Here is a 16,625-nt window from a genome sequence, read left to right as displayed (position 1 = left end):
ACTGTTTTGCACGCCCCCAAGAACTAGAAGCCCCTGGCACGGGGTGCTTGTGTTACCCCCCAGTTTCTTGGGCCCGTTTCATCCCTTCAAAACCACCACCGCGTCAGCCGTCTACCCCCAGCACCGCAGCACTCGGGCATTAACCTAATTGACTATCGACATCCCAGAAATGGTCCACTTCAAACTGGCGAATGTTGCCCGGACATCTCCAATCTGTCCCTCAAGATTTCTCCGCACGAGAGCCGGATGAATCGCGCGAGCAGCAAGTCCAAGAACCCTTCCCCTACACTCCTCCTCATAGCCACATCTACCGCAGGCATCTTGCCTTGTCCCAGATTGAAAGCTGTCCTAAGCTTTGCTCAATAACGAATATTCGTAGTTTTGTTGAGTTGTTCTAGCTTCGGAAAACGAAGGGCCCCACTGGTAGTTCTAAGGGCCCCTTCGTAGCAAGCGCACGGTGTCGAATAGACACGGGTAAGACGAGTAATGTCGATGATATATGATTCGTAGTAGACAATGAGCGCTACAACTCCATTGTGCGGCTGGTTGTCGCGCGTGTATGATCGTCTTGAGCTTCTGTGCGTGATTCCGTCTTGGTTTCCAGTTCCCTCCCAGTGATGAAAGCAAGTCAAACAGTTCAAAGTGATGCGTCGCGCGTTGAACCTGGTTGTTGGGTTTTCTGGTTACAGTAAATGCAGTCGTAGCAAGGCAAATGCTGAAAATGAAAGTGGTCGTAGGTAACGCGATCGAGGCAAAAATCATCAACGGCCTCAATTGGCAGAGAGCAGTTATCGTGGGCGGCGATTGGCGATGTCGGTAACTGACTAGTCATGAAAAAAGAGTGGACTTAGGGGAAACAAACGCGGATTATGCAAGAAAAGAGAGCGGAAATGGCAAAATCCCGAAGGATGACCTGCGAAGACAGGACGAACAGTGTGTCCAAAGGAGTGGTTCTGCTTCGTCTCACTTCAGGGAGACGTGAAACCAAGTGGGCGCTGTCAGCCCTTTGGCTCAGGAGAAGGCACCAGGAGGAGGGTTTCCCGTTGGAGAAAAGAAAAGACGGGAGCCCTTGGGGGGAGAATCTCACAAGCGCATTGGCCCGGGCCCCTCGTTCATCTGGCGCCGGCAAGCTGCAGGTACGGGTGGGGTCTTTTGATCCTGCGGCCCGACGGGGGTCAAAGAGGGTCCAATCGTCACTGGATTCGCACGTCTTCTTCTTGCACTTCTTCAGCCTGCTGGCGGTTTGATATTTATGCAATGGGAGCCTTGTTTTCCTGTTTATTTTGACACATTTTCTTTTCACTTGTCACTACACTTCTTGAACTCAAGGTTGAGTTTCGTTGAAGCGGCTTCCAGCCAAGGCGGGGTGTACACTCCGCTGCCGGCCCAATTTCACCTCTTCCAACCCCTGTTATTTTCGTGATCGTCAAAGCGACCTTCCGCTGTTCCGTCCCCAGTCCTTTTGTTCGGTACATGTTGCCGTTGAAAGCCTCCATTTCCCTTCGCCTCTTTCTCGCAGCAATGCAACACGCGGCCACAGAACCAGCGAATACTGTCCTCTCTATACATGTACTTATAAAATTACGAGCGTCGTCATTTACACTCAAAAGCTTCATCTCATCTCAATATACCGCACCAAATTTTCCAAGTTGCATCGCTCAACACTACCCCCCCTCATCGAAACACACACCGGAGTGATCGCAATATGAGACCTGAACATCTTTCAAGAGGCAACCAACTCGACCTGAAAATCTTCACTTGTATCAGCCACTTCTCCGACGTAGCTCATTGAGGAAAACCTTGGAAAAGTCCGACGCTATGAGATGAGACGTCTGAATATCTTGTCCAGTCCGAACAGGATGAAAAGGTCTTAAATCTGATAAACGAAACGGCAGATAAGATGAGGACCGGCCTGCCCAAGGGCCAGTAAGCGTGAGCACCATAATGCACATCAGCCATGATCAAGACCACCACCGACCTACTCAAGCAACCACATACCAATATAAGATGTAAGTAAGGCTTATTCGCCACTTACAGCTGCAGCTCGTTGTTTGTTCAGAGGCTGAAGCCTCGCGCTGGCCTGGTCTTCCTATATGCGAAGCTCTTCCCAGGGAGAGCCCTGCTTGACCACATGACTCAGGCTGTGTTCCTCACTTTTCGTCCGACCCGAGCAACTCAACCAGCACGATGATATCATACACGAAACTCTGATATCACGACAACATATGTGAGGCTCGTCAACCCATATCATGCATTAATTAGTGTACCTCTAAAAAACAGCATACTGCGTAGTTGAACAACAAAAAAGGAAAGTTTTGCCATCATAAACGGGGTATCCCATAAGGGATCGTCTCGAATCTTCCCTTCATCATCTCCCTTTTCCAAACGCAAAAACCCTGTCTCAGGAATGTGTAACTACATCCCTTACCCAACCCATCCTGAACGCCATAATCAAGAACTCATTCCTCCCAGCATCTGACAAACAACGACGCGAAACCAGGATTTTAGCCATTTAAGGCTTGGTGGCGGCATTGGGCGGAGGTCCGGGAGGAGGGGCATAATCGGCGTCACCTCCACGGTGATAAGCATGCTCGGGTTGCTGAAGCTGAATGCCCTCTTGCTGACCGTAGGGGCTCGTCGCCTGGTTACCATAAGGACCCGGGCTGCCATATTGACTGCTTCCAGCTTGAGGATTGCCATAGTACCCATCGTTCCCGTTGTATTTGTACCCGCCTGGAGGAGCGGGATTCTGGTCTTGAGGGGTGTACTGAGGAGGAGGTGGGTAGTACTGCGGTGCGGGTGCCATCCAGCCGGTGCCGTAGAGTGGTCGGGCGCCTTGCTTTCTTCTGCGGCGTGAGTTACGGCTGCGAAAGACGTTAGCAATGCGTTATGCGACGATAAAAGAGACAGTAGGGGAAACATACAAGAGAAGCGCGAACACCAAAAGAACGAAGAGAACGGCGAGACCTGCGAATACCCATCGTCCCCACCAGCTCCAGGCGCTGTTGCGGTAGCAGTAACCCCTGTCGTAATAGTACCCTGAAGGACAACTGGAAGAGATAATCGTTAGCATAAAGTGTGGTTGATGCGCGGGGGGATTGAAATGAAGTCGCGACTTACGACTGGCGTTTCTCCAGCTGATCAGAGACGAGCGGAGCCATTGTGGCTATTTGATATCGCTTTTCTCTGTTGCTCCAATCTGCGATGTTGTGTAGATTCTGCGAATGCGAGATTCAACTGATATCGATGAAAACGTCTAAAAATCCACGTTTTGCTGCTGCAAGTAGTGGTGATGTAGGTGGTGTTAGATGACGATGTGTTTTCTAGGATTTTGTTGGCAGAGGGGTGGCGGGAATTAGATGAACAAAGAAGACAGGCACTGCTTGAGAGTGAGTGACGTGCTGCCCAATAGAAGTTTCAGCACTGTGGATCCTGGCAACGGAAGCACCAAAGCAACTCTTCTGAAGCGAAAAGGTGCGGGAGCAGATGATGCCACTGCGCCTCCTTGAATCAGAAAACTGCACCGTGGGACATTTCTCGGCACACGCTGATAATGAATGACCGATAACGTGGCCCGAGGTGGCTGAGGTCCAATGGGATTCCGTTTGTTCCATGACTTGCCCAATGAGGTTAATGGAGGCAGCCTGCCAAGCTTGTCCAAGATCTTGGGTGACGACCACTATGCGCCATGCTCGGCCGGTCTTTTGGTGAAAAGCATTCCATCTCTTCCCGAAACTGCGGGCAACTTCCAAATCACACTTAGGAAGATATTCCAAATGCCTTCACTGATGACCGAGCAAGAAGACGCCTGAGAGGATCGGTGGCTCAGCAGCGTTGCGCTCGGTGAGAGAAACGCCTTTACGGCTTCAGTACGCTTTGGTACGCTCGCCTGGCATCGCCTCACAATGATGACAGCATATCGTTCAACGTCGTCAGCGGATCGGAACTGTCATGCCTTGGCGAAACAACCACAACATGAAAATAAACATCCGTATTCAAGGTGAGAGGTAGGCATTCACAACATCCACCGGCTCCAGTATTACCATGGCGTACAATGTAAAGATGAAAAGACCGGATGTTGAAAACATCAGGAGATTCAAGGGTACAAGAGAAATTATCGGGTTTTTTGACAGGATGGACAGTCGAAGGGGAAAACCCCCCTTGTGAATCTAACCCTTGGAAACAGCAACAACAACGGAGGACGCCAGTTCGACCGGAGATAGTGGGGTGCACGACAGCAAACGGAATGGATGGGATCGGGGGGAGCATCACCGGGAAATGTGGGCCTAAAGTGAATTCAACGCCGGCTCTTCGGCAGAGTGGGGACAGGTTTTGGAGTGCAGGTGGGCCCAGGTTCACCAGCCACAAACTCTGCCACTAGCCACATTGACACACGTGATTACTGGCGCAGGTGCGCTAGCCCCATACCGATTTCCCCCTCCACACACAAATTTTGACAAGCTGAAGCCGAAAAATCACAGCCTGCTGAGCCTGCCCGAACTAACAACAGGAAGTCATTCTTGCCAGCAACTCAAAATGGCGAACGAAAAGAAGGCCGTCCAGGTGTTTGGCAAGAAGAAGAATGCCACAGGTATGCCGATTTTTGATCGCCCTGCCGAAATTGTCGAAATGAACTCCCGAGGGCGAAATCGCTAACCATCGCCATCGTTGCAGCCGTCGCTCGCGCTGTGGAGGGCCGTGGCCTCATCAAGGTCAACGGCAAGCCTCTGAAGCTTTTCGCCCCCGAGATCCTCCGGGCCAAGCTCTACGAGCCCATCCTCATCCTCGGCACCGAGAACTTCGCTGCCATCGATATCAGAATCAAGGTCGCTGGTGGTGGTCACACTTCGCAGGTTTACGCTGTGCGCCAGGCTGTATGTTATCACCTCGCAACAAAACTCGAGAATGGGAACAGGGACAAATTGCTAACAATGGGAAAACAGATTGCCAAGGCTGTTGTACGTACCGTCCCGAAGCATCGAACCGACGAGCGATACTCGAGCGCCGCACCCGCAACATGATTTTGACTGACTTTTAACACCTTTTAGGTCGCCTACTACGCCAAGTACATCGACGAGCACACCAAGAACGTCCTGAAGAGCTCCCTCATCCAGTTCGACCGCAGCCTCCTCGTCGCCGATCCCCGTCGGTGCGAGCCCAAGAAGTTCGGTGGTAAGGGTGCCCGCTCCAGATTCCAGAAGTCTTACCGTTAAAGCGGTGGTTCGTTTGGTCATTTGGGGAAGCGGAGGATTCGGGTGGACACGGACGGCGTTCGGCATTGCATTGGTCAGAATACGAGTCGATATTTGGCATCTTACCGAAGAGATGGCCTGCCGAGGAGGGGCTTCCGCGCTTATGTTTGGTGGTTGTTTCCCCCGGCCGAGATAGGAATCAGACTCGGAGTCTTCTTGTTGTTGACCCCACCTTTACGATACCTTTTCACGACGGGAGTCTGTTTTGTGGAATCATTGTGAAATCAGGCGCCCGTTTTTTGTTATGTTCAGCGACGAAAAAAAAAAAGGGAGGGGGGAGTTCGGGTATAGAGGCAGCTCAAATGATCGTTGGTTTTTCCCAAAAAGATAAACCGAAGGTCCCCAATGCTATCCGTGTTCACCAACTTCACGTTGATCTCTTCCGAGGCGCATTTGGGAAGGACGAGGGGGGGAAACCGGGAGTCAATGTGAGAGCGTAGCCGGGATTCGGGAACGCCGACCAGCTTGGAGACTCGAGGGTAGAACACCAAATCCAATATCATGTGCGGCCTCAATCTGGGTTTCGGTTTCCCTCTCGGTTTCTTCGCCAGAAGCAGTGACGTCGGCCCAGGGTCTCATCCACAAGGCACATACTCGGTCTATTTCCTTTTCATTATCTTATCTTACGCTCAATGGCCCAGTGGGATATTGCAGGGAATCCATGAGAATGAACATATATCACTTACACTCACACTCACTTTGAAGAAGACATGCCAGGCAACGCAAGCCAGCCATCAAGACAGCACCCGAGACAGATAATATCAGTACCATCAGGTGAAGTAATGCTTGCCTTCCTTCTCTTACCCAACCACAACCAAAAGAGACCCAAGTCAGTGTAAATCTCGCTTACCTGTTCCAACCTCACTCAAGATACAAACCAGTCGATACCCATTCCCTTCCAAGCGCGCGCGCCGCACCGACAAGAAACCCAAGCCCATCTATCCATCCACTGGTCTGCGGTTCTCAAGGTGGTGGTGGTGGTGGTGCTGTTCCGTCCGGCGGTGGTAAACCACATAAATCCTCTCCAGCCAATCACGCCCTCCCACGTCAATACGGCCCAGGGTCCCTCCTCCCCTCAGAATTTCAAAAAACTAAATTTGGGAAAAAGGTTTACATCTTTTTCTTCCCTTTTATATAGAAAGTTTCTCGAGTCCCGTCCCGTTCCCATTTTTCTTTTTCCCCAAGTCTTCTTTTTCCCACATGTCGTGGTTTTCCCTCGAACCCGTCCATGTGTGAATATTGAGGAGCATCGTCTCAGCGCCCTCTCAACACACACACCCCCTGTCTCGATTTCCCCTCCTCCTACCCTACAGACTCACCTCGTCACACATGCCATTGCTTGGCACAGAATCTCGAAAACGTTGCTCTCAGAGATACGTGCAAAGGCACTATTCTACAGCACAATTGGAAAACGACCCGCTCGGTTTGCCATATCATCATCATACGTCGTCAAAGATTAAATGTGGTGGTGGTGGTTCCATGAAACAGCCACGCAAGAAACAAAACAAAAAGACCAAAAATACATCGAGCTATCCAATACACCGAGGCTTCGCGCCAGTTCCTCTTCCCCGAAATACGCACAAAAAAGACAAGAAAACGCCCTGGCCCGCTGATAACCCATTCCGTCCATCCCAACTGCCCCGAGAAAAAAGTGACAGACGCCACTTTCATATGTTGCTGTATGAGTTATGTTGCTAATCATGCCCCCTTAGCCTTGCGGCTCCTGTCTGGACCCAGCTAGGCGCTGGGCGATGTGTCGTATATCACAGAAACGAAATCATTTTTTGCTGCGAATTGGAACGTCAGTTCTGAGTCGGTCGTCGCCCCCCCAGATGAACCTTTTCTTCACGAAAATGCCGGGCGAAAACGATGAAACGGACGTCCCTTCGAGTCCACACAGTGAACAAGCCAACTGAATCCAACCTCGCCAGATGTCCACAATGACAAATGGTCCATGTCAGAAATGAGATGGCTCACCTGTTGGCAAACTTCATCAGCCACTGGAGAACCGCCTCCAGATTGGTTTCCTCCTTTGCCGAGATGCCATAGCACGACACCTCTCGATGCGCAATGTTCTTGAGATCCATGGCGTCAATGAGCTCATCCACGGTGAGCTTGTTTGGAAGATCCGACTTGTTTCCGAGAACAAGCAATGGAATGCCATCCAGGCTTGGCTGGCTCATTAATGAGTGTAGCTCTTCGCGGGCCATGGGAAGCACATCCACGTCGGCAATATCGACAATGAACACGATAGCGTTGACATTCCGGCAATATCGCTCCCACATTGGACGGAAGCGGGGTTGCCCACCCAAGTCCCAGCACTTGAGCGTCACATGCCCCCGTTGCAACCGCTTCATGTTGAAGCCCACTGTCGGTATCGAGCTGCGAGGAATGGTCAGCCGGGAGATATTTGGAGAAACTGGGCACAAGATGTTGCATCGAGGTCGTGGAGGGGTGGGAAGGTTGCTTGGTGGTCAACAACTTACTCTATGGCAAACTCTCCGCCCTGTGCGCAAGCAGAGGTCATCAGCATCACATGTACCGGGGAGGTAGGTTTTGGGTCTTGCTTACCGACAGCACCCGAAGCAGAGATGTTTTGCCCGCATTCTGCAGACCGATCATGGTGACGTCCATTTCGGTGGCCCTGGAGGTTGTGTCAGCTCCGGGTTCTCCTGATGCGCCGTCGCCGTCGTCGACGAGCTTAGAGACGGAAAAGCCCCGCAGCAGCTCGGGGGCGCGGGATGCATGGAGGTGCGCAGCTTACCAGAAGGTCCGTAACAGCCAGTCGTACACTCGCTTGAATAACCCCGCCATGATTCGTCAACGACGCCGCGATGTTTAAGTGAAAACTGGTAGGTGGGCCGGGCTGTTGTGTAGATGATAAAGAGAGGGCTCGAGGTCGTTGGTGAGCTTGTTTTAAGTGAGCTGCTGGGCCCAGAGATGGCCCTGGCGGCGCAAAATTAAGAAGATAATATGTCTCGTATGACCTGAGTCCGAAGAGTTGTTGCAATTTCGCAGCAGATGGGAAACAGAATGAATTCCTTTTTGTGATCGGTGAGAAGCCAGACGCGGGGTGCGGGTGAGCGATCAGGTCGGCCAACACAAGGCACTGGAAGAGATGGCACCGGGGAACACCAAATATGGGTAACGGTAGTGCAGTCACCTCAAGCTGTGGTCCGTGCCTTTTGTGCGTGTGAAGACTTGATGATGGTGCCCTGGCAATGTCGAACAAGACAGCGGCTATGATCAAGGTTTCATTCGTTTACGCCGTCTGGGGGCGGAGCGGCGGCAGCAGCAGCTGGACGACGAGGACAAGAGGCAGAGAAAAGACGTCGGCAGGACGAGACGATCGTCTGTGATCAATGGGCAAAAGCGGCGGCTCAGATCGACCGGGTTGCAGGAGGTGTCAGTGCTGCGCTGCGCTGAGCCCTCACCTCAAAAGCCTGGGGGGGCCAAGCGGCGGCAGCGAGCGGTTGCGCGGGGGGGCAGAAAGAAAGGGCACACGGCCGGCAGAGTGCAGCAGGGGGGTGCTGTCAAGGGTATGGGATGCAGTGTGCTAATAAAAAACCACACATCCAAACGTGGTATCGTCGAGGATGAGTTCAAAAAAGATGGGAGGATAGGTGAAAGGTTTGGTGCAAGGAGAAAACCATCAAATCTGATCAGGGCAGTGAGGGTAGGTATTGGTAGTCAGGCTGGCTGTGACTGCCCCGCGATCGTAATGGGGGTACCTTATGCAGTTGCCTTCCAAACTCAAACCTTAATTACCTCCGAGGCACCTGATATCTAGACATCTTACTTGGAACGAAAAATGGCGCTGTGCGATTGAGAGGGATCTCTGGGACGCTGCAGACGGGATGGCGTTCTAACACCACTTACATCATGACAGGGGTATGTTTGTACGAGCCTTCGTGCTCTTTGACAGCTGCAGAGGCCGGCATTTGGTGGATCTTGAAAGAAATGATACATGTTGACACCTCTACATCTCAAGCTGGGTGTTGATTGCTACCTAGGTAGATATTTCAGGTTGCAGGTGGTCTACCTCATGCGCCAACGGTAGGAACGTTACGGTGACTTCTCACTGTGTGTGCCGTATGCCACTCAGTCTGCGTAAGTGCAGGTCCCGTGTCTGCATATTTGGCATGGGTTCTTTCCAAGAGCAACACAGAGGCTTTCTGGTGTGAAGTTGGGATAGGATGCAAGCAGCACCAAATACACAGTTCAGTCTGTTCAAGAGGTTACAATCTCACAGGGGGTAGGTCAACTTCCCATGATTGGGGGTCATGGCGGCAGCAAATTGCAACGCTACACCACCGATGCAAACTAATACATGATATACGGTTTGGAAGTATCTGTGCTATTCTGCCAGAAAGTAAGGATTATCAAACTGAGTGAACATCTTTCTATCCCCAAGACCTCGGCACCGCACCCGAAAGACTCGTTTTAGGACTTGTCATCCACTCGATACAGGCAGGCAGCCAATATAATCAAACCATTCGCCCAGGCAAGTTTAACAAACAACACGGAGCTTCTCTTCCAATACTGGCCCCGTCGATCAAAAACCGCGACTCATACCTGATCTGCCACAACGACACCGGGCGGATCACCTCGCTCACAAGCTGCAAATGATGGATCGCATCCCCGTGTGACCTGATCTCGTCCTCCCCAAAATTCAGGATCTCCGGGTCTTTGACGACGTCGAACTCTCCCTCCCGCTTGTCACGTTTGACTGCCACTGCCGCCCAGGCCTTACACACACGGGGTTCCAACTACAGAGGCCAGGTGCTTCGCCATGTGATTTTTGCGTTGTGGCCTGCGCGATCCCTAGAGGCTTGATACCGGAAGACACAAGCGAGACCCCTTCTGCCGTTCCACAGCTCCATGACGTCTAGTTTTGGCATTTGTAGCGCCACGATGCCGGCCTTCTCAAGCATGTCGTTGACTATCTTGGGGTCCTTTTTTGGGGCCAAGAGATTGGATGTGAGCGCAAGAGAGGTCAGCCTCGTCCAAACCCAGCTGCGCTGACAGGTTTCGAAGAAGTCACTTGCATCTGCTGCAAATGACAATGAAAGATGGACGAGGGGGCGAGAGATTTGGGCAAAAGCCTGTCCGATCTCTGGTGATGCCATGCGAGGGTTTGTCCGACTTGACGATATAGGTACGCGGTGCCATCGCCTATCCGCACGCCAGCACTCATCGAAGTCTTCGTTGAAGTCACCGAAAACCACGACTTTGGCTATATTGTGGCTGAAGATAGCTCTGTGCAGTCCTGTGATGGATAATAGGCCATCGAATCAGTATGGATGTGTAGATGTAAGAGTCAAATTTACCTACCTTCTACTGTGATGCGAGTCTTGCGAACTGAATTCCTGCCTTCCAGGGATCTCCAAGGCTCATAGTGAATCTGCCGCAGATTAGGAAGCAGATCAAGAAGGCGATTGAAGCCTTCCCTGCTAATCCATTCGCATTTCGTCTGCCGACGCACTAGGAGGCTAGTGACAGCTGGTACTGAAGGGAAGTCTGCGGGAAAGAGACAACGGGTCGAAGCATGATATAGCCGCGCAAATAGATGCATTAAACAGTGAGAATGAAGACGTCGAGTTGGTTCGCTGTGATCGGCGGGAGAAATTGTACGGTCCGGCTCTTCCCTATGGTGGATATCCGAGCCAGTCTGGAGATACTGAAAGCACTGGTGCGAGTCTGCTGCCCAGCGAACACTGATCTCGAGGTGAAACTCCCCACGAGCTTCCCATTTGCTAAGCTCCAGGAGCAGGGAGCTGATAGTCTTGTAGAGCGCAAAGTCTGTAGGCCGGCCAACTGCTGCGCAGTCAATGGAAAGCCAGACGTTTTTGATAAGATGCCGTCGCTTTTTGGTCATGCTACTGAAGTCGCCCAATCTCTTCAATGTAACTGTCAGTCGGGCGAAAGTTTTCTTCTCGATGACTTGTTGCCAGCTCCTACAAACAGCGGCACAATGAGCGATGGAGCTGTTTCTGTCCCTGGTAACCTCGTCGAGGATCATGTCCTGAATTTCCTGGGGGCAGGACCACCAGCCAGTCCGTTTTGTCTCCATGCTGTCGCGGAAGTTTTCTCGTGAGTGGTGTTGTTGATGGCGAGGGTTGGCGAGGGACCAGGGAACCGGTCTGGAGAAATTGATGCGCCCATCGTTTAAGTATCAGTCTTTACCTTTTAGGGTTCACTTGACGAATTTAGCTTAGAGTTTGCTTCATCATGACTGTTCATGTGGAAGGCATCCAAGCCGTGGAAAGCTTCCAGGCTTAGATGATGTGGCCAGTCTATCTGTGGAACTATATGCGCGGGCCTTGAAGTGTGGTCACGCTGGACTTGAAGGTCGAGCCATAGAAATAAAATCTCGTTCAAGGCTGTTGTTCACCTGGGGCCAAACTTAGCTTCGAGACGAAAAAAGGGAAGCAAACAAAAATTCGAGGTTATCATTATCATGATAGATACCAAAGAAGTGCTGAAGTCCGCTCGTGGTACTTGCCCCACTTGTAGCTTCCACAGGACTACGGATAACCCTGTTGCATTGCATTGCTTGGCGGTGTTCGTCCGATAAGCGATAAGAGGGGCGGGCAGAAAAAAAGTTCACTTGCAGTGCAACGCTCACCACCAAGCGCAGGCGCGAATCCATTCCCCAGACAAATCAAGCCACCGCTCACCACCCACCACTCAACCACGCACCCCGAAAACTGCACACTGTAGTATGAGCGCTTAAACAGCCCGGTGCCAGCCCGGACGAGGATTGTTGCCAATTCCTCCATTGGTGACCCCCCAACATACATAATCTCGAATTCCGACACAGGAGTGTGTCGCGATAGCAACCAAAATGGCCCCCGAACGGACCAACACAACCTGGGAGCACGGGTACCACACACTTCGCCGAGAGAAGTTGTTTCGTAACCCTCCTACCGACCAGACCGCATACCCAGCACTTCAAGAGGCTGTCAACCCACACATCGAGGCTTTTAACGCTCTCTTCCGCAACGATGGCAAGCCAAGTTTGCTCGACCACGCCATCGCCGAGATAGGGACTAAGACGTTCCTCGATGGTGACGAAAGGGCCGATCCCGCGAGCAGAAACAAGTTGACGGTTCGCTACAAGAGTGTCACTCTCCAAAAAGCTCAGGTTGCACAGTCCAACAAGTTCGCAAAGAGACGAGAGATCTTTCCGGCCGAGTGCAGAGAGCGGCATGTCTCTTACCGAGGCAAACTCACAGCCGTTCTCGAGTACCGTATCAACAATGGCGACGCCCACGAGTTTGTCCGTGAGCTGGGGCAAATGCCCATCATGGTCAAGGTAGGCTGATTTCCCCCTCTTACGGCTTGGGATTCTAGGCTTTGTCTAACGAATGCTGCCAATGTACAGTCCAACAAGTGTCACTTGGAAAACAACAGCCCCGCGCAGCTCGTGGAGAGGAAAGAGGAGTCGGAAGAATTGGGCGGCTATTTCGTCATCAACGGTATCGAGAAGATTATCCGTCTGCTGCTCATGAACAAGAGGAACTTCCCTCTTGCCATCACCCGTCCTAGTTTCACGAACCGAGGTCCTTCCTACACACCGCATGGTATCATAGTACGATCGGTCCGGCCAGACGAAACCTCACAGACCAATGTGCTCCATTACCTCAACGACGGCAATGTCACATTCAGATTCTCTTGGAGGAAGAATGAGTATCTTGTGCCAGTCATGATGATCTTGAAGGCACTCGTCGAGACCAACGATCGCGAGATCTTCGAGTCCTTGGTTGGCCCACCCACCTCCAAGGGGGTGGAGAACACTTTCTTGACGGATCGTGTCGAGCTTCTCCTACGCACGTACAAGACCTACAATCTATACACCAAGAAGCAAACGCGAGCCTATCTCGGCCAAAAGTTTCGGGTCGTGCTCGGCGTGCCGGACACCATGACTGATTACGAGGTCGGCACCGAGTTCCTACGGAAGGTGGTTCTTGTTCACCTTGGCTGCAACGATGTCACAGAGGAGCAGGACACGGACAAGTTCAAAATGCTCTTGTTCATGTGCCGAAAGCTCTATGCCCTTGTCGCCGGCGATTGTGCCGTTGACAATCCTGACGCTGTCCAGAACCAAGAAATCTTGCTCGGCGGTTTCCTATACGGCATGATCTTAAAGGAGCGACTTGAGGACCTGCTGTCGACTGCGTTGAGGGGAGCACTGCGCGACCATCTGAGGCGCAACCCAACCGACTCGTTTGTCTCTGAGAGTTTCAGAAAGCAGTTCCCAGGGCACATCTTCCGCAAGACGAACGAGAACATCGGTAACGCTTTGGAGTATTTCCTTTCGACGGGCAATCTGCAGAGTCCTTCCGGTCTTGATCTTCAGCAGGTGTCTGGTTTTACCGTTGTGGCGGAAAAGCTCAACTTCCTTCGTTTCATCAGTCACTTCCGCATGGTCCATCGTGGTAGTTTCTTCGCGCAGCTCAAGACCACCACGGTCCGTAAGCTGCTGCCAGAGTCCTGGGGCTTCCTCTGTCCCGTCCACACTCCTGATGGTTCGCCCTGTGGGTTGTTAAATCACTTTGCTCACAAGTGCAAAATCACCACGAAAGCCGCTGATGTCTCGGCCGTCCCTGGGGTGCTGCTGGAGCTTGGAGTCAACAACTATTCCTCAGCCGCCACTACTGAAAGCGTGGTAGTGATGCTTGACGGCAAGGTTGTAGGCTGGTGTGCTCCGCAGAACGCCAAGCCTCTCGCCGACACCTTGCGACAGCTGAAGGTCGAGGGTGGCCATGGGATTCCCCTTGAGCTTGAGATTGGTTATGTCCCCACCTCCAATGGCGGCTCGTACCCAGGTATCTACATGGCATCCAACACCTCGAGGATGGTCCGACCCGTGAAGTACCTCGCTCTGAACAAGGAGGATATGGTAGGTCCTTACGAGCAGCCTTACATGTCGATTGCTTGCGTAGAACAAGAAATTGTTCCTGGCGATTCGACTCACGTCGAGTTTGATCCGACCAACATCCTGTCCATTCTGGCCAACATGACACCATTCTCGGATTTTAACCAGTCTCCCCGTAACATGTACCAATGTCAAATGGGTAAGCAAACTATGGGCACACCAGGCGCAGCACTCGCGCATCGGACGGACAACAAAATGTACCGCATTCAAACCGGTCAAACACCAGTCGTCCGATCACCACTGCACAACACATATGGTTTCGACAACTTCCCCAACGGATTCAACGCCGTGGTTGCCGTCATTTCCTATACCGGTTACGACATGGACGACGCCATGATTATCAACAAATCAGCGCACGAACGTGGTTTTGGCCACGGTAGCATCTACAAGACCAAGAAGATCAGTCTGAAGGATGACTCGAGGACACGCAGCTCCAAGACCACCACCAAAATGTTTGGGTTTGCTCCGGGAAGCCCCATCCGGGCGTCTGATCGGGAGATGCTCGACGAGGACGGACTGCCCTATGTTGGCCGGCTGGTCAGGGAAGGCGATATCATCGCCGCCTGGCACACCGTTTCGGCCGACTACTCGGGTAAGCTGGTGAACCGGGATGGTATCACGCATTGGGAGCGATACAAGGAGGCCGAAGATGCCTTCATTGAGGAGGTTCGCGTGATTGGCAGCGACACTGGAAACGAGCCTCTCCAGACTCTCTCGATCAAGCTTCGCGTTCCCAGATCTCCGGTCATCGGCGACAAGTTCTCTTCTCGTCACGGTCAGAAGGGCGTTTGCTCGCAGAAGTGGCCTGCTGTCGACATGCCCTTTTCGGAGACGGGCATCCAGCCTGATGTCATCATCAACCCTCACGCTTTCCCGTCCCGCATGACAATTGGCATGTTTGTCGAGTCTCTTGCAGGCAAGGCAGGCGCGCTACATGGTCTTGCTCAGGACTCGACGCCGTTCAAGTTCAGCGAGGAGAACATGGCGGCCGACTACTTTGGGCATCAGCTGATGAAGGCTGGCTACAACTACCACGGAAACGAGCCCATGTATTCCGGCATCACGGGCGAGGAGTTCATGTGCGACATTTACATTGGTGTTGTCTACTACCAGAGACTGAGACACATGGTAAACGACAAGTACCAGGTCCGTACGACTGGTCCAGTCGTGCCGACAACCGGACAGCCGATCAAGGGCCGTAAGAAGGGTGGTGGTATCCGTGTGGGAGAAATGGAGCGCGATGCTCTGTTGGCGCACGGCACGGCCTTCTTGCTCCAGGATCGCCTGCTCAACTGCTCCGATTATTCCAAGTCGTGGATCTGCCGAGACTGCGGGTCATTCCTGGCCGTGCAGCCGACGGTATCTCCGTTTATTGGAAAGCGAAAGCAAGTCGGCACTGTGCGCTGCCGAAATTGCGCGCAGCGTCTGGACCAGATCGAGGACCTGGACCTCATGAAGCTGGATGGCGAGATTTGGGAGGACGGGCAAGGCGTCCAGTGGATTGGTGGAGAGAACACCACCATGGTGGTGGTCCCTGGTGCGCTCAAGTACCTGGATGTCGAGCTTGCGGCGATGGGCGTCAAGCTCAAGTATAACGTGGACAGCAAAGATCAGACACGGAGAAGTGCCCTGAGACCAACAGCGCCCAAGCTGCTTCCGAGTGGTGTGGCTGCGGCTTAATGAGAAGGATATCTCAGGGCTGAACGTTGATGTTTTGTACTGATTTAGTTGTAATTTGTCTGGGTTTGGGGCGTAGACAAGGTGGTCAAAAATGGGTCAACGATTTATTTATTCACATGTCACCAATTTCTCTTCTGTGTCCATCCAGATACCATGGTGCTGGAAGTGTCAAATGACATGTTCCCCTGGATGAGGAGCAGCGAAGCAGCATCACATGTGGCCAACCCCGGGATTGCGCAACGCAAGGCAAGGCAAGGCAACACAAATGAGATGACATTTGCCGCTGCACGAAACCGAGTTTTGCAGCACAAACACTGTTAAAATAATGCAGACACCCACGGCGCTGCCTCTCCTCTAGCACTCATTGGTGCCTCTAGCATGCTCCTACCCCCTGGACGGACCGTTTGTATCCGTCAGTAGCCTCCAACGCAACTCCCCTTTCCTGAGAAGATCCAACGAGGAAGGTGCAATGCTCTCTCAACCCACCTGGGACAGCCCGTCTCGCCAGTCTCACCTTCGAGTCCACAATTCTGACCTAATGCCGAACGTCGCTTCCCTGTGATAGCCCATGGATGTACCACAAGGATCCGCAGCTGGTCAAACTCACTCCCCAGTTCCTGGGCCTGCTGTTTACCAGCTGAACTCTTCATTCTGTCAACAAACAGTTCTTCCTTCCTCCTCAAACCCATCCGAGTGCCGCCTCGGGCCATTCACGTTCATTTCCAGTGACTTTATCTCGTCTTCACCTACCT

General features: G+C 52.4%; 5 protein-coding genes across 5 annotated transcripts; 2 read left to right on the top strand and 3 right to left on the bottom strand.

Moving 5' to 3' along the window:
* Positions 1–2,512: 2,512 nt before the first annotated feature.
* On the bottom strand, positions 2,513–3,161 carry PODANS_1_8110 (uncharacterized protein; the record flags this gene model as incomplete). Its single annotated transcript, XM_001912999.1, has 3 exons — positions 2,513–2,864; positions 2,925–3,050; positions 3,121–3,161. The coding sequence occupies 3 exons, from the start codon at positions 3,159–3,161 to the stop codon at positions 2,513–2,515; spliced, it is 519 nt and encodes a 172-aa protein (XP_001913034.1).
* Positions 3,162–4,536: 1,375 nt separating this feature from the next.
* On the top strand, positions 4,537–5,213 carry PODANS_1_8100 (uncharacterized protein; the record flags this gene model as incomplete). The annotated part of the gene is made up of 4 exons (XM_001912998.1): positions 4,537–4,591; positions 4,675–4,874; positions 4,944–4,958; positions 5,049–5,213. The coding sequence occupies 4 exons, from the start codon at positions 4,537–4,539 to the stop codon at positions 5,211–5,213; spliced, it is 435 nt and encodes a 144-aa protein (XP_001913033.1).
* Positions 5,214–7,225: 2,012 nt separating this feature from the next.
* On the bottom strand, positions 7,226–8,066 carry PODANS_1_8090 (uncharacterized protein; the record flags this gene model as incomplete). The annotated part of the gene is made up of 4 exons (XM_001912997.1): positions 7,226–7,634; positions 7,739–7,758; positions 7,824–7,896; positions 8,017–8,066. 4 exons carry the CDS (start codon positions 8,064–8,066, stop codon positions 7,226–7,228), a joined length of 552 nt encoding a protein of 183 aa, XP_001913032.1.
* A 1,673-nt stretch (positions 8,067–9,739) lies between these two features.
* On the bottom strand, positions 9,740–11,325 carry PODANS_1_8080 (uncharacterized protein; the record flags this gene model as incomplete). Its single annotated transcript, XM_001912996.1, has 3 exons — positions 9,740–9,902; positions 10,026–10,521; positions 10,587–11,325. 3 exons carry the CDS (start codon positions 11,323–11,325, stop codon positions 9,740–9,742), a joined length of 1,398 nt encoding a protein of 465 aa, XP_001913031.1.
* A 774-nt stretch (positions 11,326–12,099) lies between these two features.
* On the top strand, positions 12,100–15,873 carry PODANS_1_8070 (uncharacterized protein; the record flags this gene model as incomplete). Its single annotated transcript, XM_001912995.1, has 2 exons — positions 12,100–12,570; positions 12,640–15,873. 2 exons carry the CDS (start codon positions 12,100–12,102, stop codon positions 15,871–15,873), a joined length of 3,705 nt encoding a protein of 1,234 aa, XP_001913030.1.
* Between the last annotated feature and the right edge of the window lie 752 nt (positions 15,874–16,625).

This window comes from Podospora anserina, chromosome 1, assembly GCF_000226545.1.
Source record: "Podospora anserina S mat+ genomic DNA chromosome 1, supercontig 1".
Lineage (NCBI taxonomy): Eukaryota > Fungi > Ascomycota > Sordariomycetes > Sordariales > Podosporaceae > Podospora > Podospora anserina.
Note: the sequence above shows the minus strand (reverse complement) of the source record. Positions and strands in the feature narration are given on the sequence as shown.